General features: G+C 45.3%; 2 protein-coding genes across 10 annotated transcripts in view; both read right to left on the bottom strand.

Annotated features, from left to right (window-relative positions):
• Positions 1 to 1,675: 1,675 nt before the first annotated feature.
• On the bottom strand, positions 1,676 to 20,929 carry LOC141410023 (uncharacterized). Its single transcript, XM_074036737.1, has 5 exons — positions 20,793 to 20,929; positions 19,664 to 19,893; positions 18,383 to 18,609; positions 10,463 to 10,725; positions 1,676 to 5,388 (listed from the first exon to the last, which is right to left on the bottom strand). The coding sequence occupies exon 5, from the start codon at positions 4,653 to 4,655 to the stop codon at positions 3,975 to 3,977; it is 681 nt and encodes a 226-aa protein (XP_073892838.1). The 5' UTR covers positions 4,656 to 5,388; positions 10,463 to 10,725; positions 18,383 to 18,609; positions 19,664 to 19,893; positions 20,793 to 20,929; the 3' UTR covers positions 1,676 to 3,974.
• The window catches only part of WDR27 (WD repeat domain 27), a 275,520-nt gene continuing 273,692 nt past the window's right edge, over positions 20,456 to 22,283 (bottom strand). For 6 of the 9 annotated variants that reach the window (XM_074036703.1, XM_074036702.1, XM_074036708.1 and 3 more), the window contains 2 exons: positions 21,508 to 21,579; positions 20,456 to 21,090 (listed from right to left, as the gene is read on the bottom strand). Coding sequence is in view for 2 of the 9 variants with exons in the window: in XM_074036705.1 (XP_073892806.1) it covers positions 21,535 to 21,579 (45 nt within the window). In the remaining 7 variants the exon portion in view is untranslated. Of the gene's footprint in view, positions 21,580 to 22,283 lie in introns of all 9 variants that reach the window. The other 3 variants (XM_074036704.1, XM_074036712.1, XM_074036705.1) reach the window with 2 other exon arrangements.

The following is a 22,283-nucleotide window of genomic DNA, read 5'->3' as shown; positions in this document are numbered from 1 at the left end:
TCGGACTTGAAATGAGATTTTCATAATTTTTCATTGCTTTCCAAACAAAATAAAACTTGGTAGAACTACTAAAACTGTCCTGAAAGCCTTTATTGCAGCATGTTAGGTTTTGTTTTCTTTGATTTTCCCTTTGGCCATTAAAAGAATCATTTTGTTTTTTCAGGGGCTACTCCCATATTGGCTGAGCCCATCCAATATGAACGTTTGCACTGATAAAACTGGAAATGAAAGAGAATAAAGGCCAGGCACAGTAATTCAGGTTTCAATTTTTTTTTTAACTAATATTATTTTACTTTGAGGAGTACATTAATTTTTCAAGAGGTTTGATTTGATAAATGGTTCTTTGCAATTGCTTTACCAGATGACAGCAAACTGACATAGGGCTGGGATGGATTAAGGTGGGCAAGAAGGAAAATTCTGCTAAATATAATTTTGCAAGAGACAAGTTTCAAAACCAGAATATATTTTCTAAGAAATTTTTGAACTAGGTTGAAATAATGAGTAGTAAAGAACTTAAAAATTTATATTTCCATCCAACTAATTTTATGACATTTTGCTCAAAGATTATTTATTTTTATAACCCCAAATACTCTCTGGTAGGTACATTAGGTCCAGGTCTATACATCCAAGGTGCATGAGCAATTTGCTAAGAAAATCAGGCAGACAACATGGGTGATAACTTGGGCCCTAACGTGAGAGTTCTGACCTGAAGTAACAAGTCTAGAGCCTCTTGCTGCTCACACCCCAGACTGTTTAAGCTCCAAGTGACTCTGGCTTTTGCAAGGAGCTGGGATTTTATTCAGGGACTCTGGGCAGGGCTTGTCTTTCTTCTCCCAGATGGAGAAATGGGCTTTTAATAATTCACCTCTAAGCATAACAATGTAGTTTGTTTTTATTCTATTCTTTTAAATTTTTTTTTTTTTAGATTTTGAAAACTGAGGTTAAATATACACAACTTAAAGTTCACCATGATAATCATTTAAAGTATACAACTAAGTGCGTTTAGGACACTCACAGTGTGGTGCGGCCTCAGCTCTCACTCGTTCTCAAGCATTTTTGTCACCCTGAAGGAAACTCTGTGGTCATTAAGTACTAACTCCTCATTCCTCGCCCCTGGCAGACACAAATCTGCTTCCTGTCTCTACGGATTTGCCTATGTGGGATATTTCATAGAAATGTGGTCAGATCAGATGTGTTTCTGTGTGTCTGGCTTGTTTCACTTCCCACATCGCTTTTGAGGTGCATCCATGTTGTGTCATGTATCAGTACTTCACCTCTCTATTGTTTTCCAATTATTTATTATGGTAAAATACACATAAAGTAAAATCTGCCATCTTAACCATTTTTGAGTGCACAGTTCAGTGGCATTAAGTACATTCATATTGCTGTGCAGCCATCACCACCATTTATATCCAGACCTCTTTTCATCCTATAAAACCGATACCTTGTCCCCATTAAACACTAACTCCCTAACCTCCAGACCCAGCCCCTGGCACCCACCATTACACTCTCTGTCTCTATGATTTTAACTACTCTAACAACCTCATACAAGTAGAATTATATACTATTTGTCCTTTAATATAAACTAATAACCTGGTAAAAGAATGGGCTAAAACTTTAATAGTTGTTGTCTTCTATTCTTAATTTGCTAAGTGTTTGTATCAGAATGATTGCAGTTTACTGTATATCACTTTTATGTAAATAAAGTTGTTGAAAAAATAATCAAAACTTGTGGGTTGTAGCTAAACAGTGCAAGAGAGAAATTTATACATATTTTATAATACCTATAGATGTATACACACACACACAGGAGGTAGAAAAAGTTGAAAAATAATTATCTACCCTTCCACATCAAGAAGCTAAAAAAGAAATAACAAATTAAACTGGAAAAAAAGAGACAATCATAAAATAAAGAACAGAAGTCAATGTGTTATCAGCAGCGAGCCCAGGTGGGGTCCATGGTCCTCTATTCTTATCTTCTTGGAAGAAAGAATTCAGCCAAGAGACGGTAGATTTAAGGCAGAAGTGAAAGTTTACAGAAGTAAAAGAAAGTACACTTGGCAGGACCAAGCGGGCACTCGAAAGGGTCCCACAATCTTTGGCTTGGGGCTCTTATAGATTTGCTATTTCCTGTTTTTTTCCTGGTCTCTTCCCCTTGTCTTTTCCCTTGAGTGGGCTGATCCCCACATGCTCAGTTACTTGCCAGTATCTGGGAGGGGTCACATGCATCATTTGGTAGCTGAAGTTATGTGTATGTTTTCTTAGGGAAATTTTCCCTTACTGGTCTAGCTCCCGCAGAGGAAGGTCATATACTGGTCAGACTTCACCATTTCACCCCTTTCTGCACATGCTTGGACACATTTTAAGTTCTCATTGGGAAGTTGTTGTCCACAAGCTCAAGACGTTCCCTGTTTGTTGGGAAATATTTCACTCCCTGGCACCAGCCGTGACCACCTACCATTCCTAAAGAGGCTGCCTGACAATTGCATGACAGCTGCCTGGCTAGACGTTCCCTGGGGCCCTGTCCTGTCCTTCCCTCTCTGCCTGTCCACCCTCTCTAGCAAATGCACTATGAAAGGTATTTAGTGTCTGCACTGGCCTGCTGTCTATTAACGACGTGAGGCGCTGTCTGACCTGAGAGGCCTCCTGGGCTTGTGTGTCCCATGGATGGAGGCTGGCGCTGCTTCTTTCAGACTGACGATGCTTATACGACCCCAGCAAGGAAAATTATCTGGACTCACAGACTTAGTCACTAATTTCCGGATGTTTAAGCTAAAGTTCAATAAAGAAAATAAATGCAGGATTCTAGAGACTGGGCAAACTTATAATTAAATCAAATGTTTTAAGGACCGGCTAAGTCATGGTACATCAAAGTCAGTAAACAGAATGTGGTAGCTCAAAATCAAGAAGAGGAAAGACTGGATGAATAAACCCCGTCTTTAGAACAGGGTAAATGTATCTTAAGTAAAATCACAAATGTTGACCGAAAAGCCTGACTCTTTAAAATGGGGAGGTTTTCTGCTTTTTCTGGATGTGTCCGTAAATGTCTCCATCCCTCTGTTCATCTTCATTACATTCTGTGCCTCCCCAGTGCCCAGAATTCAGTCTCCCCAGTTATTCTCAAATTATCAAAAAGGGCCCCTTGAAAAGGAACTGATTCTAAATTTTGTGCAAGAGAAGGCAAGATGATCATGGAAGTTCTTCTGTTGTTGTTTACTTTTTTTTCAACTAGGGTTGGGGGAGATATTCAAAGAGGTCTGGAGATACTGATGAAGGCATTATCTCGTAGAAGCCCCAAATGACTGGAGGGAAACAAATGATTACCTCTAATTCGAAGCAGTTTGTGAAAACACCTGAATTCCTGGGCTTAAGAGGGGCAAGCAGTAGAAAGTGTGCTGGAAAAATACTCTGTGGTCAAATAAATCAAAGGATGAATGCCCAGTTACAGAAAACATAATAAATGACAAAGTTGCTGGATACATGACCAAGCTTCAGACGTGGATTTCCAGGAATGATACTTGTTATTATGATCCTTGGACCCAAGAGACCCAGATAAGAGAAGCCTGAAAAGTGCCTTTCTAAGCTGCTGGGAACCTGGAAGCAGATATCTGACTCAGCTTCCTCGTGACTCTGGCTCTGATTCCTGGTCCCAGTGAAGACTCAGCTTTGAGAGTACTGGTTGGGCTCAGGAGCAGGAAAGCTGGTGCCAGCAAGGTTCCTGTGCATGGAAGCCCCTGAAGGCTGTGGCGGGTTCATCAGAGTGGGGAGGTGACCCTCACGGAATGCAGAAACGCATTCTCCAGGGGCTTGAGGACCCCACCTCGTCTGGCCGTCCACACCAGCGGTGCTGCCCTGCCAGCCACGGCAAAGCCGAGGGGAGCTTTGCTGAGCCTCCCTGCCCTAGTCCCTGCCTTGTGTGGTGATCCCACTCCCCAAGAGCCTCCACATTGTTAGATACAACAGGGAAGTTAGTCTCATGCTGGAAGGTTGTTCTGGTGTGAGCTCTTCCCACAGATGAAGAGCTGCTTGAGTTCCCTGCTGTGTGCCCTTCCATAGAGAAGGAACCCCCTGGAGTCTCTAGCATGTGTCCTTCCCACAGAGGAGGAACCACTTGGAGTCCCCAGTGTGAGCTCTTCCCATAGATGAGGAGCCGCCTGGAGCCCCCGGTGTGAGTTGTTCCGATAGATCGCCCGGTGTGAGCTCTTCCCATAGATGAGGAACCCCCTGGAGTCCCCGGTGTGAGCTCTTCCCATAGACGAGGAACTGCCTGGAGTTCCCGGTGTGAGCTCTTCCCACAGACGAGGAGCTGCCTGGAGTCCCCGGTGTGAGCTCTTCCCATAGATGAGGAACCCCCTGGAGTCCCCGGTGTGAGCTCTTCCCATAGATGAGGAACCCCCTGGAGTCCCCGGTGTGAGCTCTTCCCACAGACGAGGAGCCGCCTGGAGTCCCCGGTGTGAGCTCTTCCCATAGATGAGGAACCCCCTGGAGTTCCCGGTGTGAGCTCTTCCCACAGACGAGGAACCACCTAGAGTCCCCGGTGTGAGCTCTTCCCATAGATGAGGAGCCGCCTGGAGTCCCCGGTGTGAGCTCTTCCCGTAGATGAGGAACCACCTGGAGTCCTCAGTGTGTACTCCTGACCAGTTGCCATGCAGCATTCCATGAGGACTATTGTGTAGTCAAATGGGGAGTCTCACAACTTAAAAGGACAGGGGGACCCTTACATCATTATATAAGACAGGCTTTCTACACAAGTGGGGAAAATAGAACTTTTTTTGTATGACAGAGTCTGAAACCACAGCCAGTCTTAGGATAAATGGGCACAGACTACGTTGTCAAAGGCTTGACATTTGGATCAGAACCAGTGCTTAGGTCGGGGCAGTGATTGTCCAGTATGTTTCATGTAAGCTGGTTCTGAGTGTTATTAAGACATTCCATGAAAACAACTGACCCATGACCAATATGTGCAGAAGATGCTGGTTCAGTAACCACCATAAAAATGCATGAGTCTGTTTGCTCTGAGATTTCTCAGCATTTGATCATGATAATCTGCACTGAACAATGCTCAATTCTATTGGCACCTCCTAAGAGACCAGTGTCCTGGGGCACACAGAACCCCAGTTGCCCACACATTTGGTCTACTCCTCCCCCCACTTCAGGCGAGAGGGCTTCTCTGCAATGGTCCAGTCTTGTCCCTTTGTGGTTGCCGGGTTACTCTCCATCACGTGCACGGAGGCTGTTCTGTGGGAGAGAGGTGTCCACAATGCAGAACCCCTGATGATGAGATTCCTTCTCACTTGCTGTCAGACGTGGATCTCACCTCCAACCAGACCATAACCTGGGACTGATTTTATGAGACTCCCACGAAGATGTCTCTAGGAACACATTGGCCTAAAATGCAAAGCACACGCCATTTCAGAGCTCATCTCTGTTACACAGATGACCAGGGAGAACCTCTCAAAGGTGAGGGCCAACACATGCAGCACCCACCAGCCGATTCAGAAAGGTAGGCACAAAGTCTTTTGGCAAATGTCAAACGTCAATGTTCCTAAGGAGAGTAAAGCTGGGACCAGGCAAACAGCACAGGCTGCATGGTCCACTGGGTCTTGGGGAGCAGAAGCTGTGAGATGGAGTCAAATGGGGCAAAGAGCCAGATGCAAAGGTGAGTGATGCAAGCAGGATGAGCCATCACCCCGGTGTGGAATGCAGCCTGGGGACGAATTTTCACAGGGTCTCTGCTGGCTCATATGGTCTCCTGGGCCTGCATTTCTCACACTGAGCAGCTGAGCAGGTGCACCAGCCGACCATGGAGAGAAGCACTGCAATCGCATTTTAGACAAGGGAGAAAGCGGTAAAGCTCCACCCCACTAACAATTGTAAGAATCTTCTTCCTTTTAGGAATTTTGAATTCTCCAAATATGGGCCAGGCTGCTAACCAAACATAAATGGTACTGGACAAGGTTAAATCATGAAGTCAAAACTAGACCACATGGCATTATGCACTTGAGTTCTATGTTTTAAGATGGGCTTTGACTTTTCATGATCCAAGGTGATTTCCAGCCCCAGGTTATGTATTAAACATATGGCATATTGTGGTTTACAAAGCACTTTCCTATGATTATCTATTTAGAGCTTCACAACAACCATGCAAAGAAAGGAAATAAGTATTCCAGAGTCCTATAGGAGACCATTGTGCCAAAGAAGGCTTGGCTCATGCCTCTAATTCCAGCACTTTCAGAGGGCAAAGTGGGAGGATGGCTTGAGATCAGGGGTTCAGGACCAGCCTGAGCAACATAGTAACACCCTGCTTCTATAAAAGAATTTTTTTTTATTAGCCAAACGTGGTGGTGTGTATCTGTGGTCCCATCTACTCATGGTGGCTGAGATGGGAGGGTCACTTGAGCCTGGGAGGTAGATGCTGCAGTGAGCCCTGATTGCACCAATGCATTCCAGCCTGGGTAACAGAGCAAGACCCTGTATTTTCTACAGCATAGTTAGAGCATGTTAACAAATGTCAATTAGGACACTTCTACTTTTGGCCACAAAGTAATAGCTTTTATCAAAACATCAGCTTAATTCTCCAACCTTCAGCCATGAACAACTCTAAAAGCCAAAGAGGATGCATACACAGAAATAATGACAATATAAGGCTAGTTTTTGAGGGCACCCAAGGGCCGTCAAGGTAGGTAGGAACTGAAGGACCAAAAGCCACAAAAGAAGAGAAGTGGACTCAGGTGAGCATCACTTTTTGCTTTTGCTTTTCCCCTCAAGACATTTATAAATTGAAACCTAGAGAAAAGAGTCCAAACAGAAAGTAGTGGCCAGAGGCTTTGGTACTCTGGCTGGTTTGGGAGGATCCAAGTTAAAGTTTAAGGATAAAAAGGAGGTCAGGACTTGAGTGGGAAAAGAGAAATGCAGAGGTTTATGCCCAAAATTCTGGGTCTACTTTTTCCCTGGGGCATTTGTTGGGTTCTAAGCTGTCATGAGAGACTTCTAGAAACCAGCATGGAACAGGAACTGGAAGGATAAAGCAGAAGCTGTTGTGCGGTGCTAGAGAAACAAAAGTTAGAGTTCAAAGTTTGACAAAGAGGAGAGGACTTGCCAAACACCTTGGGGTTTCAGTTGAGTTTCCAAAAGAACTATGCCCCAGAAATAATAGCCCAGTGCTTGCAAATAGCCCAGTGCTTGCAAAATCTAAAACTGGATAAAACTGGATCAAAATGACTTGCCAATATTCTATCTATTTGCAAGAAGAAAATTACATCTTTCATAGATAAAGATGAAAAATGCCAGGATGTCCATACTAGTCACACTAATGTCAACCATTCAATTAAAAACTACCAGCCATGCCAAAAAGCAGGACTGAAACAACTGAAAACCAAGAAGAAAAGCCTGATAATACAAATAGACCTACAAGTAACCTTAGCTGGGGACTTTAATAAAAGTTTAATCAGTATATCCAAGAAAATATAGAGAATTTGATTAAAGAACTGCAATAGATAATTATTCTAATTTAAAAATCGAGTAGCTAAAATTTAACATCAGTGGGTGGGTTTAATAGCAGTCAGACACAGCAAAAAAAAGTGGAGTACTGGAAGATCAATCATTGGAAAAGATTCTGTCTAGCATCAAGAGAAAAAAATATAAAATTTTTAAAAGGCAAAAGGACATTTGCAGCAATATGAAAAATTAAACATTTGTATAAGTTGATTCCAGAAACAGAGGAGGAAGGGAGGGAGGGTGAAATGGGGGAGTGGGAAAAGAGAGAGAAAATATGAATATGAAAGCATTAGAAGCAGAATTAGACAAGAGACACTGGCTGAGATTTCCCCTAAAACAACAACAACAAAAGGCATGAAACCACAGATTAAGGCTCAAAAGATCTCAAGCAGGGCAGGTAGGAAGAAAGCCTCACCAAGTTACATCATAAGAAAGCCACTGAAACCCAAAGATGAAGAGAAAATCTTAAAAGCAGGCAGCCAGAAAAAAAGACATATTATCTTCAAGGCAACTATAATAAGACTGACAGCTGATGTTTCTGAGGGAAACCATGGCAGACAGAAGAAAATGGAAAGAATGTTGAAAGAGCTAAATGAAAACAACTGCCAATCTAGAATTCCACATCCCATAAAAATGTCCTTAAAAAAGGCTTTATGAAAAATAAAAGCTGATAGAATTTATCACCAACAGATATACATTAAGAGAAAAACACAAAGGGATTTCCTAGCATGAAAGAAAATCATCTGAAAAGGAGGAAAAAAATTATAGAGAAATAAAAAGCACTAGAAGGGTTAAACATGTTGGTAATTCTAAATTAATATTCAAACAAAAATAATATTATTATTCAGAGTTTGAAATATATGTAGCATTAAAATATATGTAAACAATTGCACAAAAGATGCTGGGAGTAGTGGATGAAGTTAATGTGCTAAGATTTTGCATAGTCCTAGGTATGGTAACAGTACTTAAGGATGCATATTGCGATGTCTAGAGTAACTACCTAAAGAATAACTAAAAATATATATAATTATCCAGCTAATACAGGGTAAGTTGAATAATTAAAGACACTTGATTAATTTGAAAGAGAGAAAGGAGGAATAATTAAAACAAATTGTTTTATACACAATTAGAATGATTGATTAATTTGAAAGAAAGAGACAAAGGAGGAATAATTAAAACAAATTGTTTTATATGCAATTAGAATGAGTCATCTGATTACAAGGTGAAAATTTTCAGATTAATAAGAAAGAAAAACTTAATATATGCTGTTTACAAAAGATGCAGCTTAAAATCAGAACAAAGAATATTTGAAAATTAAGAGATGGATAAAAGATATCCCATGCAGATACTAGCTAAAAGAAAGCTTATGCACCTATATTAATATTTGATAAACTTTAAGGCAAACATATCATTAGAGATAAAGATGTTTCATAAATATTAAAAAGGTTCAATTCAGTACAAAGATATACCAATCCTAAATTTTTATACACCCAATAAAATAACTCAAAATACCTGAAGCAAGAATTATCAGAAATAAACAAAGTAAAAAAGAATCCTTAAACCACAGTAGGATATTTTAAGATACCTCTGTCAGTAATCATTTGAACAATTTGCATAACAAACTTGACCTAATTGGCATGTGTAGAAACCTATCCCTAAAAACTTCAGAGCACACATTCCTTTCACATGCACATGGAGTACAGAATGTTCTCGGACCGCAGTGGAATTAAACTCAAAATTGAAAACAGAAAGAAAACTGAAAAATTATCAGATATATAATAAAGTAACAATAGTAGAATCTTATAACGCAAATCAAAATTAGAATAACTAAGGAAAACACGACACCTCAACACAGGTGGTGCACAGTTAGAACTGCACGTAGAGGAAAATTTCTAACCTTAAATGAATGCATTAAAAAAATGGAAGGCTGCAAAATCAAGGATCTAAGCTTATATCTTAAGAAATTAAACCAATACAAAATTAAACTAAAATAAAATATAAGCAATAAAATCATCATCAATATATGTGTAGGTAATAGAGATGAATTAACAACACCAAAGTATACAAATCATGTATTTCTATATTCTAGGGCACAAAAGTATATGTTTCCACATAGTAGCAACAACCAGTTAGGCCCCATAATGTGATGCTGCAGCAAACCAATTCCAGATGGCTAAAATTTCTTTTAAAATACCTGAAAACTAACAATATCAGTTGTTCATAAGGATGGGATGCAGCTGAAACTTGCATACTCTACTCCTGGGAATGTAAGTTGATCCTAGGAAAATGTTTTGCAGTATTTACGAAAACTATACAGATCATAACCCATGCCTTGGCAATTTCACTTCTAGATATGCACCCCAAATAATATAAATACATATTCATCAACACACATGCAAGCATGTTCACAGAAACTATTCATGACAGCCTATGACTGGAAACTACTCAAATATCCAACATCCTTAGACAAATCAGTTCGATGTGTAAATAGAATGTATTGCACAATAATAAAAAAGAAGAAAGACCTGCTTCATGTAACAACATAGAAGACTCTCACAGACATAATGGTGAATAAAATAAGTCACAAGATACTAACTATGGTATTGTTACATTTATAATAAGTAAAAGTAGGCAAAACAAATCTATTACCGTAAGAATCAGAATAATGGTTTCTCTCATGGGAAGTAGGTAGACTATTACTAAGACAGGCCAGGAAGCAGGCTTCTCGGGAATTGGTAATACTTTGTACCTTGAACCGCTGTATCTATGGTAACTACATTTGCAAAACTTTATCAAGCTACAGAATGTGCACCAAATATTAGTATATTTTACTGTTTAAAAAAGCAAAATGAAACAAACAAGTATCAGATCATTTCACCCTCCCTGTTTAAAACTACTTAACAGCTTCCATTTTAAAAATTTATGGTTATTCTCCAAGCTCATCTCACACCACACTCCCTCTTACCTTACCACACCTCAGCCTGAGGTCTGCTCCACCACAAACCCTGGATTCCCACTCTTCCTTTTTTTCTGAAATGTTCTTCTCACAACTTCTCTCACATGTCCAACTCTACTCTTTGGGTCTCAGCTCAAGTGGTATCTCATCACAGACACCTTCCCTGGCCACCATGTCTAAGTGGTCTGCTGCTGTGCTCCTCACTGGTCAGGGCCCCAGGGCAGCAGGGCCTCTGGCATCTTCATTGTTGGGTGCCCAGCATCTGGTAGTGCCTGCCACATGGAAGGAACACGTGAATATTTGTTGAAGGCATGAACCATTCCGATTCGCTCTCATATGTCCTTTAGTCCAATTTTCAATGACCTCTCTTTGTCTGTAACAGAGACTCTCGTCTCTCTTCTCCCTCTGGGATGAAGGCTCTGTTGGTGCAGGAATTGTGCTTGTTTTCTCAGTTTCTGTGTCTCGGTAGGGAGAGCAATGCACACATTCTGCTGAATAAATATTTTGAATGAAAGAATGAATGCATGAGTAAATAATTTGGCAGCTATGGTAAGGAAGTAAAAATTAAATGTTTTAACCAAGACTATATTAATCTGAGTTTTTTCCCTAAACTTGAGACTTATAGCTGCCTCTTTGTGCTACAATAAATGCTAAGAACATGCAAAGGTCCAAGCCACAGGGCCTGCCCTGTAGCAGCGTGAGGTTCAGAGGCAGGCAGAAGTGGGGAGGCCTGACTGCAGCTTGGCTGCTTCACCAAACACCGTGGGAACATGGCGTGGAGTGGAAGGGTTTCTTGAGAAAGCCTTGAGTCCTCAGAGCATCCCATCATGAACAAAACGAGCCAAGATGCTTCACACAGGAAATTTCCATAGTGGTGGGGACAAACCCAGTACTGATGCCCCAAGTCCCTAACGTTTAATTTCCGAATATAGTTTATAAGATAAAATCCAAGAGGACAAACTTGCCCAATTTATACAGAAAGGCTTTGTGAAGTGAAAGATGTAAGTAAAGCTAAGAGAATAAGTAAATTACCACCTGGTGTATTTTATGCCTTTGCTGATAATTAATAATTAGCTGACTTCAATGTGAACCTGATCTTCTTCAAACACTGAAAAACAACTTGAGTTATACTCCATGAAAAGGTTCTGAGTAGTATTTAATTAAAAATTTTAAAATCAGCCTTTAGAAAGTTTTGATGTTTATTTTATTACATCCCTGAAGCACAGCTCTTGGGATAGAAAAAGCATAGGGAGTAGCTGTGGGTTTTGAAACATTTTATTTCATCCTGAGCCTTTTCATTGTATTGTTTTGAGAGAGGGTCTCACTCTGTTACCCAAGCAAGTATGCAGTGGCACATTCAAGGCTGCTGGAAGAAAACATGGCACATACAATTTCCTATAAGTAGTTTGCTGGGAGAAAATAATATGTCAGCCATTTAGCAAGTACAAAATAATTTAACATTGAACAAATGACTGATGCTACCATCAGCTGTATAATTAGCAAGGTCCTCAAAAACAGCTACTGGACAGTTTCATGCATAGAATGCACATAACACAGTGATAACACGAAATCACAGAGTAATATCACAGACGCGTTAAACCTTCAAGGATTGTTGAAATATCACCAAGAATGTTCACTGAACTAACCTTAGTTTCTAAGGTTTATGCAATCACTTGAATTTTACTAGCCCTATCAATAGTTAAGAAACAAATTCAAAAATGGATTCCACCACTTCATAAGCAAACTTGCAATTTATAAATCCTGGAAATACAAGAAACGAACCAGTTGTAAAATCAGAGGATAACTTGGGATGAAACGAGGTCACTGGCCCATAGGGATTGTTTCCTCCAATGGAGCTTCACAACTCGTAAATGTGAAGAGGATTTCACTTCCAGCAACATGGTTTTGCTTTAAAATTCCAAGTAGGGATACCAGTGAGGTCCCCAAGGCTCGTCTTCACAGGGCCTTGCTCTCACACCCGGTCAGTGTCTGTCCCTGTGCAGGGAGGAGGAGGTGCCAGACCAATCAGTGAGCCAAGAGTCTTTTGTGCTCAGGTTATGGGATTTGAAGACTGTGTTTTCTTTTTCTTTCTTTCTCTCTCTCTCTTTTCTTTTCTCTTTTTTATTTTTATTTTGAGGCAGGATCTCACACTGTCGCCCAGGTTAAAGTGCACGGGCGCAACCGTGGCTCACTGCAACCTCTGCCTCCCCAGCTCAAGCGATTCTCCTGCCTCAGATTCCCGAGTAAGTGGGACCACCAGGCCCAGCTAATTTTCATATTTTTAGTAGAGAGGGGGTTTCACCATGTTAGCCAGGCTGGTCTCAAACTCTTGGCCTCAGGTGATCTGCCCACCTAGGCCTCCCAAAGTGCTAGGACTACAGGCGTGAGTCACCACACCCAGTTGAGATAGTGTTTCCTTCTTGGGAAAACAAGGATCTTTCCCAAGTCTCCCACCTGCTGTGTAATTCCACCCAGTGTGTGTCTAGTTATCTCTTGCATTTTGCATGCTTAACATTTTGCTTTAGTCAACAGAGTCATGTGTCTGGAAGCTGCTGGAGTCCTTCTCACAAGATCTCCACCAGTGGGATGGGTGCGGCGAGCCAGAACCCACCTACCATTTGCAACTTCACCATTCAACAACTAGTGAAAGTTCCATTCCAAACACAATACCAGGCAGGAAAAGGCACCTGAGGGAGAGAAAGGAAGGGGCTGGGAAGAGGATGTCCCTCTGAGGGCCTCCGAAGGTGAGTGCAGGCTGCTTTTTAACGCCTGCTCCATATCCCTGCTTCTCTGGGGGAAGCAGATTTTGTGAACTTCCTCAGCAGAAGTCAACCCAGCGTCTACGCATGACCTGTGGTGGCTCCTGGAGGCTGAACATGGCAGCATCTCCTCCTTCTGAACCCTCCACTCCATCAGGGCCCCTTTGACCTTTCACCATCCTCCAAACCCTCCCTCATTGTCTACCTGGACCCATTGACCAGTTATGAGTTCTCAGTGATTTTTCTACTTAACTTTTCTTTATATGTGCCCACTGGGGACTCTCATAAATGCCTCCCTGCCTGCCATGGGTACCCGTCTGCTCTCAGATCTCTGTAAGCTTCGTTCACTCACAGCTGCTTCTCAGTAACAATGAGAAACGGCTTGTCCCGCCTTTGTGTCTGGACGTACTCTCTGGTCACCTGGACTTTGGCAGCATGTGAAGCCTGCTGGGCGTTTAGTGCCCCCATCACCCCAGTGGCCTGCGGAGCATCTGCTGTGGGCTTCCCAGCGGTGTTAGGACACACAGGGTGTGGAGACACGGCGGCAGTTCATCCTCCTGACCACCAGGTGGCTGTCACTTATATTTCCCCAGGAACAAAGAAGCGAGCCAGCATTAGAGAAAGCTTTTCTTTTCTCAAGATGATATTGCCAAGGTCTGAGCTAAATTCAATTCAGGACATGCTTGACCCGCGAATGTCTCCCTTAGTGTTTCTCTAACTAGAACAGGCAGATCAGACACATCATCAATTCACAGGAATTCATCCTCCTCCAAGAGAAGCTGAAATATTAGTTGTGTTTGCAGTTCCTTCCCTGGATAAGAAAATACATTCAGGTCAAAGATGACAGCATTTCTGAGTCTCAATGGTTTCTCATCCACACAGTAGCCAGGTGTGTAGTAAAAATCTTCCCGTGCCCCCAAAATGTCTGACTTTTGTCCTCAGCTCCTGGGCGCTCCAGCGCCTCCTTCTGGGCGCTTTGGGCTTGCTGGATGGTGACGGTATGACTGAGTGGGGGCTCCAGGCCAGGCAGCAGCAGAGGCCCCGCAGGTTGACACACACGGAAGCCAAGGAAGTAGCTCATCTCGGGTCAAGCGTGATGGAAGTGCTGCCTCAGAGCTTCTCCTGGATGCCGCCCTGTGTGCTCCGGCCCTGGCTAATTTTATCTGTACCCTTGCCCTGTGATAAAGTGTCACAATGTGTACAGCAGCTCTCAGGGAATTCCACAAGTCCATCCAGTAAATCATTGAAGCTGAGGGTTGTTTTGGAAGCCTGGAACCTGCATTTGGGTAGACATGAGCATCCTGTTGGCAACATGTCCCCCAGCTTCATTGTTTAAACTCCTTGCACCAGGGTTATGTTTTGGAAAGATCAAATCTAATCATTTTTCTGCTCAAAACCCTCCAGTGGCTTCCATTGTCAAAGTCCTTCCATCATCCAAGTCCTTCCAGCATCCTACCATGGCCTCATTACAAGCCTGTGCCATGCCCCACCTGACAGTTCACATCTGAGCTCATCTCCGGTTGCCCCATTCCCTGACTCGGCCCCAGGGTCCCCCTGCCAATCCCTGGCCATGCTGAGTGTGTGCCTCCCACAGGGCCTTCATACCCATTCCTCTGCATGGATGCCCTTCCCCTCATCATCCAAACTGCCTGCCCCTCATATCCTCATATGTCCCCTAAATGTCATCCTGTCCTTGATGCCATGCCCAATAATTCTACATAGACGCCCCCAGTGGGTGCTCCATACCCTTTCCTGTTTGCTTTTCTCCAAACGCTCCTGACTCCACACTCTACACTGTTGTGCCTGGTGTCCTCCCTTCACTCGGAGGAGGCAGCTCCGTGAGCTTTGTTCACCACTCACCCAGCAGGGAATGGGGCCCACAGCAAGCACTCAGGAGCTACATTCTGAAGGCCTGAGTCGGCAGGTGCCCCCACTCTACAACACATTGCAGATGGAGAGAAATAAAACATGAAGAAAGGGCACTGCCTTTAATGAACCTAAAGCCAACCCGACCAAACACACATGTGTGTGCAATAACTGGGAGACAGCTGCCACGTGCGATCAGGCCCACATGTGATGGAACCCACGCGTTTGGAGATGAGGAGGCTGTGCCCTGGTACGGAGTGGTCTCAAAGTGCTCAGTAAACTCAGAGGGGGGTCTACTGAAACAGGAAAACAGAAAGTGGATTCATGACTTGAAACATGAAGGCTGAGGTTCAAAGAGTCACCATGGGAAATGTGACTGGGGGCTGACCGGCAGGGGAAAAGCATCACCAGAATGCGGGGACTGGCCAACAATGAGGGCGAAAGAGCCTGCCACTCAAACAGGCTGCACCAAACAGAAGCAAAGGCGGCATCCACTGCTCTAGGACCTTTGAGATGGGAATAAACCAGAGTGTTTTGAGTCTAATTATTCAGAAAAATCAGAGTGATGCAGAATGGCAGAATTTTAAAACAGCAGTTTTCTACATCAAAGGAAGGGCACATTGGCTCTCTTTGGAGTACAGTTTTTAAAAAGTTGCTGAGGTAAACTCAGTGAAAATCCAGACAATGCTTACTCCCTGCAAATATGCAAAATAGCCAGTCTCGTCACTCACTTCATTAGGGCAAGAAAGGAAAAGAATTCCTCACTAGCAATTGAGATTTTCTGGCAAAATGCGAGGAGGAGAAAACTTTGACTCAGAATCCCCTCTGTTCAGCTAGGTGGGCCTGAAAATGTCCAGCTTGGCTCACTCAGAGCAGAGTCTCCGTGGACTTCCCAGGCTGTCCTTCCACTCAGAAGACAGAGAATGCCTTTCAGCGTCTCAAGGCACCTTGGGTCTGTCCCCAGGGGGATGCGCACAGCTGTAGTTAGAGGAAGGGGCATTTCCTCCATTCTGCGGAGAAACCAGCTCACAGGAGGTTTTGACGCAGTGATTAGCATCCAGGAGATTATGAGAAACACGCATTTCTATGCTCTTCTCACGACCTCTGATGATGACCACATTATGCTGAGGCAGGAGGGGTTCACCCGGTCATTTTTCATCAGAAGAAAAGGAACATTTCTCCAGGAGCTCAGAGCTTCTCTGGCAGGTAGAAGGGAATGTGAACTCCATCCCGAGTGCAAGCACAATGACGACCTTCTAGAATGAAAAGGGGCATTGTTGCTGCAGAGCAGCTGGAGGGGTGAACAACACAAGAGACGCAAAGAGCCAATGTCTGTCCAGCCATGAGCCAAGGGCAGACTCTGCAGAAGGCCAGGGTCACACAGAGCACTCCAAGAGTGACTCCAGGAAAGACAGAATGATGCAGACCTGGGTCAAAAAGGCCGTGGGGTGACGCCATTGAACAACAGGACTTGGGTCAGAACGTTTACTAATGTTGAATCCCACTGAATACCTATCAATCAAAAATAGCAATTGAAGGTCAACATGATGAAAACCATAGGCAGAGGGGTGTGGGAGCGCCTTCGGCGGGGTGTTGAGTCCATCCTGAATCTCGTCAAAGCAGAGGAAGGAGTGGGTGGGGGGCTGCCACTGACTCACTCACATCCCCATGCAACCCACATCCTGGGTCCTTTCCCTCCCGACAGGCGCGACGCCTTCCTGGGCAGCATGGGGTGTCACTCCTGCTGGAGGCGCTTCCTCCCACACCTGCTCCAGCATCGGTGAGACCCACCAGAAACCAGGAGCTACTGGCCGCCTCCTCCCCACTCTAGAAGCGATGCCACGGGAGGATCACCGGCTGTAGGTCCCTCCCATCGCGCCGGACACTCCCCGTGAGGACCAGATTCATGCGTGGCCATCCCCACGGGCCCTGTCGTCTACACGAGGCTGAGACCCAGCAGCCTCTTGTTCTCCATCCTCTCCCCTCCCCGGGTTCTCCTCCCCCGTCCCGTCCCGCATGAACTGCTGGGCTCACAGCTCCTCTCTGCTCCACTCCCTCCACATCTCCAGCTGGAGGAGAAAACCCACGGCCAGGGATGCCTCTGCGGTTCCACCCCGGACTCCCGCCCGCGATGCGAGGCTGCGAGTTCCCCTCAAAACTCGCAGGGCCTTTCTCCTCTGCTCGCGCCAGCGGCCTTCCTTAGATTCTCCACAGCACGTGGCTCTGCATGTCTCCATCTCCGACGCAGCTACATTCTCTGAAAGCTGACGCCTGACCTTGGCATCTCCTCAGCACTGCTCAGGCGCGGGCAGCGGCTGTGCCCTGCGAATATCCTCCAGGCGAGCCGGCTTGAGTCCAGCTCAGCAAATGGAAGTCCAAGGACCTCCCTATCTGTCTGGGAGGCGTCTAGGGGCGTCTGGGAGCGTGGGGAGGCAGCGGGGACCCTGGCCAGGCGCCTGGGAGTCTGTGGAAGGCATCTGGGAGCGCGTGGGGAGGCGTCTGGGAGTGTGTGGGGAGGTGTGTGGAGTGTGTCGGGAGGTGTCTGGAAGTGTTTGTCCATCAGAGCTATAAAATTGATATGTGAGCTATTAAAAGAAAAAAACTAGAAACTTCATTTGTCCCTTTACTGTGCTGATTGAGTTCTGCCAGAGCCACTGGAAGCTCCCGGTGAAACAGCCACAGTCCTCCAGCCTGTGCTTCCTGCAGGTCGTGCTCTGCTCCAGGATCTGGGTGGGCCCCAGCAGCCAGGAACATTGGGCACTGTCCCTTTACTGGATTCCTCTGGTGTCACTGTGCAGCACAGTACCTGCTGAGGCCTCGCCATGCCCAAGCACAGGGCTGAGCACAGGACACAGAGGTGCGAGTGGCCACACCTTCCACACCCACTCAGCACCTGCCTGCCTGCTGCCTGCTGCCTGCTGGGCCTCCTCACGAGGGCAGGGGCCTGAGGCAGGTCCTGGGTCCCAAGGGCCTGGGAGCAGAGTCTAGGCTTTGCAGGACTGAGCAGGTGGGGAGGGGGGAACAGGTCATCACCCCTGCAGCACTTTCTGGGAGAGCAAGTACCTGCGCTGGGAGAGAAGGGAGCAAAGCAGGTGGATCTGATAACTATTGGAAGGCAGAGTCAGGTCCCTGGGATTTAGAGTGTGATGGGACTGGGCTGAGGGACAGGAAGGACCCAGAGAGATTAAGTGAGAATCTCCCTCTGTCCCTAAACCTGTGCACTCGGGACATCTAAAAAGTCTCCGACTTAGAGCCAAGGACTGTGGGCTCCCTGTCTTAGAAACTGAAAGGAATATTCATCTACCTTTAAGCAAAGGCTTGTGTTTTTAAGTGAAATCATCTCAGATCCAGGAGAGAGGGCTGGAGGAGTGCAGAGGACTTGGGTGAACTCCTGGGTCTCCGGTGTCTTTCCCAGTAATGTCCGCTGTGTCCGCAGGGCAGGAGTTTCTGCTGCTTCTCCTGATTCCAACCTCTTGCCGCCTGGCGAGTTACTTCTGTTCTGATTCCCACCTGCGCCCTCCGCCCCAGGGCCTGTGTGGAGAAACAGGGGTGTCAAAAATGAATGAGACAGGACAAGGAGCAGCCCCTGTCTTGTTTTGCTTCTTTGGGACAAGTGAAGAGAAACAACAACAACAACAACAACAACAACAACAACAAAAAACCCTTTCCAGGCGAATGCCCTGGATTATTTTAGCAAACTCCACAGCTTTTGATAAACTTGGGCTGAGCATAAGGAAGCAAAGAGCAGTACATCTTTTTCTCTCCTTTCACAGCAGGCTTTCAGTGGGAGGGGAGGACAGGAGGCCCCAGAGGGGTCCGGGAGAAAGCAGAAGAAAGCGGAGTCGACATTTTCTGAAATGCCAAAGGTCCGGTCTCCACTTTAAACCTCTGCAGTTACAAAACAGAGGGCTGAGTCATCACTCCCATCAAGTCAGGGGAGGGGGGAGCCATTCAGAAGGCAGTTTTAATTTTTATTTTATCTTTTACTAAATATTGAGGATGGAAACCCCCAGCCTTTCCAACATGCATTTTCTCCAGTGGAGAGCTGGCAGACTGGGCCGTCTCTCTTGCCCTGCTTTTCATCTTCTCTGAGGTCTTTTGATCTTTCCCCTGAGTGGGCTCAAAAGGGATGATTCAATCTCCAAGAAGCCCAGCAATTACTTTCAGAAGGGTTAGGGAAACGTTTTCAGCCATTTCAGAAAGTTTAGAGTGGTTTTAGTTATGGAATCTGAACACAGTTCTAAATTTGCTGTGTATTCTAAATGATCTGTTCTTAAACAGATGTATTTTCCAAAGTGAATGCCACAATTTTCTGTGAACATATTCATGGATGTTTCAGAGAACAAAATTAATTCGTGGTCTAAAGTATTTGGGAAACCATGGGTTAAACAAAATAAAACAGCTTTCTTAGCTGTGCTGTGGCAGTAGGGTGCTGGCGGGGCCTTCTACTCCTTGGATAGCTGAATCTGCACCACAAAGCTCTAATAGGGAGGCACATTTCCCAAAGGCAGCAGAGCCTGCAGTGAGGTGCCTGCTGTGCGGGGAGGGGCAGATGGCTGGCGTCAGGGTGAGGGTGAGCCCTTGCCTTCACAGAAGATGTCCACATGGTGGTTCTGGACAAGCCTCTTCCTTTCTCTCAGCCACTCCTCTTCCCCTGAAGGAAGTCTTCGTCCCACTTCTCAGGGCTGCCATGAGCTCAGAGGAGGATGCGTGGCTTGTGAGGTCCTCTCGGCAGCCACGGGTTGTCCTCGCTGGTATATGGAGCTTGCACCACACCGTGAGTGGGGCAGACACAGGCTTCCCACAACAAAACTCCTAGGCAGAAAGCAGAGAGTAGGAAGCAGCATCATTGGCCCCGAGAAATGATGGATCTTGCCCTCAGCAGCCCCGCTCCTGCAGCCAGAGGGGAGCGTCCCTCCCCGTTGTTCTCCAGCCCCAGGCTCCTCTCTCCTGAGGCTCATGTTCTCTGCGGCCGCATCACAGGGCACTGGGCAGCTTTGGCTGTGTCCTGTCCACAGGCCTGAGGACCCAGGGGCACTTTTACACTTCACAGCCACAAGCAGTCCAGGCTTTACCTGACGACACAAGCCCCTGACAGCCGCGTGGGCTCCTGGTTGGTTTGCTTCCGCCGCCCCTATCCCAAGGAGCCCACAGGATGGCTGCTGTGTCTTTGCCTCCCTTGCACAGTCATTTGTGAAAAGACCACACTTTCCATCTCATCTCTGCAACAAGACTGAGTCCTTTTTTTTTTCTTGCCAACTGAGAAGTCTTGCTTTGTCATTGAAAGACTTTAAAATTTTATTTCTGATTGTCTGGAATCTAGAAGTGATTAATTCTTCCAGCACTTCAAGACCTCACATTACTTGGACTCTTTCTATTTTCTGTCACTTATATTTGGAAACCAGCAAATTCCATCCTGGCCTCCTTTCTTTTTTATCCTGCTTTGCTAAAGCACAAAACCCAGCACACATGGGAGCAGGCGTTTCAACTTTGACGGGCACCACAGTCATCTGAAGGGTTATTAGAACACAGATTTATGCAACCACAGTTTCTGACCTGGGGGTCTGGGGTGGGCCCAAAACTTTGCATTTTTAATTTTCCAGGTAACACCGACGCTGCTGGTCTGGGGACTATAGTTGAGGTGCCCTGGCCTTTGAGCTGTGGGTTTAGGTGGTAGAGTCCTATTTCTAAGCAATTTCAGATGACAGTTTTACCAGATATTTGCCAGTGTGTGGTATGGGTCCAAATCTGTTTTCCAGATGCGTGATTTCCCTTTGAGTTGTGTTTCAAGGCCAAGGCCCCTCACGTCTCCTGGTTCCACCATCTTCAAGGGCCCCAAGGCCACTGGGCTCATCTGATCTGAGCTGCAGAAGGGTACAGGGCATGGGGCTATGTCTTGGGGGCTTTGAAGTTGGCCCTAAGAGTAGTACACGTCACATCCACCATATATCACGGCCCAAACTCCACACCAGGTTGCAAGGGAATCTTTGGTTCAGAAACAGAGCCTGTTACCTGAAGAAAGAGGGGAGAGCTTGGTGAGCACCTGCCTACCTGCTACAGGGCAAGGGAAGGCCAGGTAGCCTTTGGACAGGCCCCACAGTGTAGTAGGAGCTTGCAGCTAGGCTGGGGATATGCTTTGGCACAGGACCAGATGGTCTGGTGGAGAATCAGATGTGTAGTGTGAAAGTAAGGAGGGAGTCAGAAAGGAATCCAGCATGTTAGGCTGAACAACAGGAAAGATGCGAGCTCTGCACAAGTGGCTTCTGTGGCCGTTTTGTCCCTCCTATATCTCCAACCCCAAGTGCCAGAAACCTAGTAGGCCTCATTATATGTCCTGAATGAGGACGAGGGAAGTTCAAATGGAAAGCTGTAGCTTCCACAAGGATGAAGAAGAAAAACAGGAACATCACAATCTGGAAGAAATTTTACCGACACTTTCAAATGAGGCTCCACTTGTCAGGGCAGATCCCAGTTCATTCTCTGGCACAGACCTGTCCTCATCTGTAAGAGTAATTACAAAGAACCTTGTAAGCTGAAAGTCATTCAAAGAAACGTAAATGAATCTTTTCTTGTTAGAATCGTGAACCCCATGATTAGCTGGAACAGTTTTTCCTGGTGGGGAGGAAGTTGACTGGAGTTTCTTTAACCATGGCATCATACATAGGCGGCCCCTCTCAAGTGCCTACTATGACAAAATGGATGATATGAATCAGAGTTATCTTGTCCTGCCCATATACACTATAGTTGAGAGACCAGGGATGGGAGCACTCAGACAGAGCACACACTGCCTGCCCAGGGATTCTATCTGTTGAATGACTTCCTGCCGAATGACTCGCTGTCACCTAAGATCAGTTTTACCCAGTAGCTGCTGAAGTGAACTGCCATGGCTCTAAGGCCAGTGTTACCTACAACTGTCACTCACTAGTCAGGGCTTGCCAGTTCCCAGAGCCTCACTAGTGCCAGTAATTTGTTTTTCAAGATAATATATTTATCCTTCTAATAAAATCCTCAAACTTCTCTTTGTGCATTGGATATATCAAAGACCACCCCAGTCTGTACATATGCCCTAAATTGCAATTCTGATTTTCCAAATAAAACATTTTATTTAGAGGTTTCCCTCTAAATTTTCATTTGACTTTGATATATTTGGTGTCAGAAGTGGGATCCAAAGTTGTTGAGACATCAACAACTGCTGGAACTACAAC

This window comes from Macaca fascicularis, chromosome 4, assembly GCF_037993035.2.
Source record: "Macaca fascicularis isolate 582-1 chromosome 4, T2T-MFA8v1.1".
Classification (NCBI taxonomy): domain Eukaryota; kingdom Metazoa; phylum Chordata; class Mammalia; order Primates; family Cercopithecidae; genus Macaca; species Macaca fascicularis.
The sequence above is the reverse complement of the archived record's forward strand: the minus strand, read 5'-3'. Positions and strand labels throughout refer to the sequence as shown.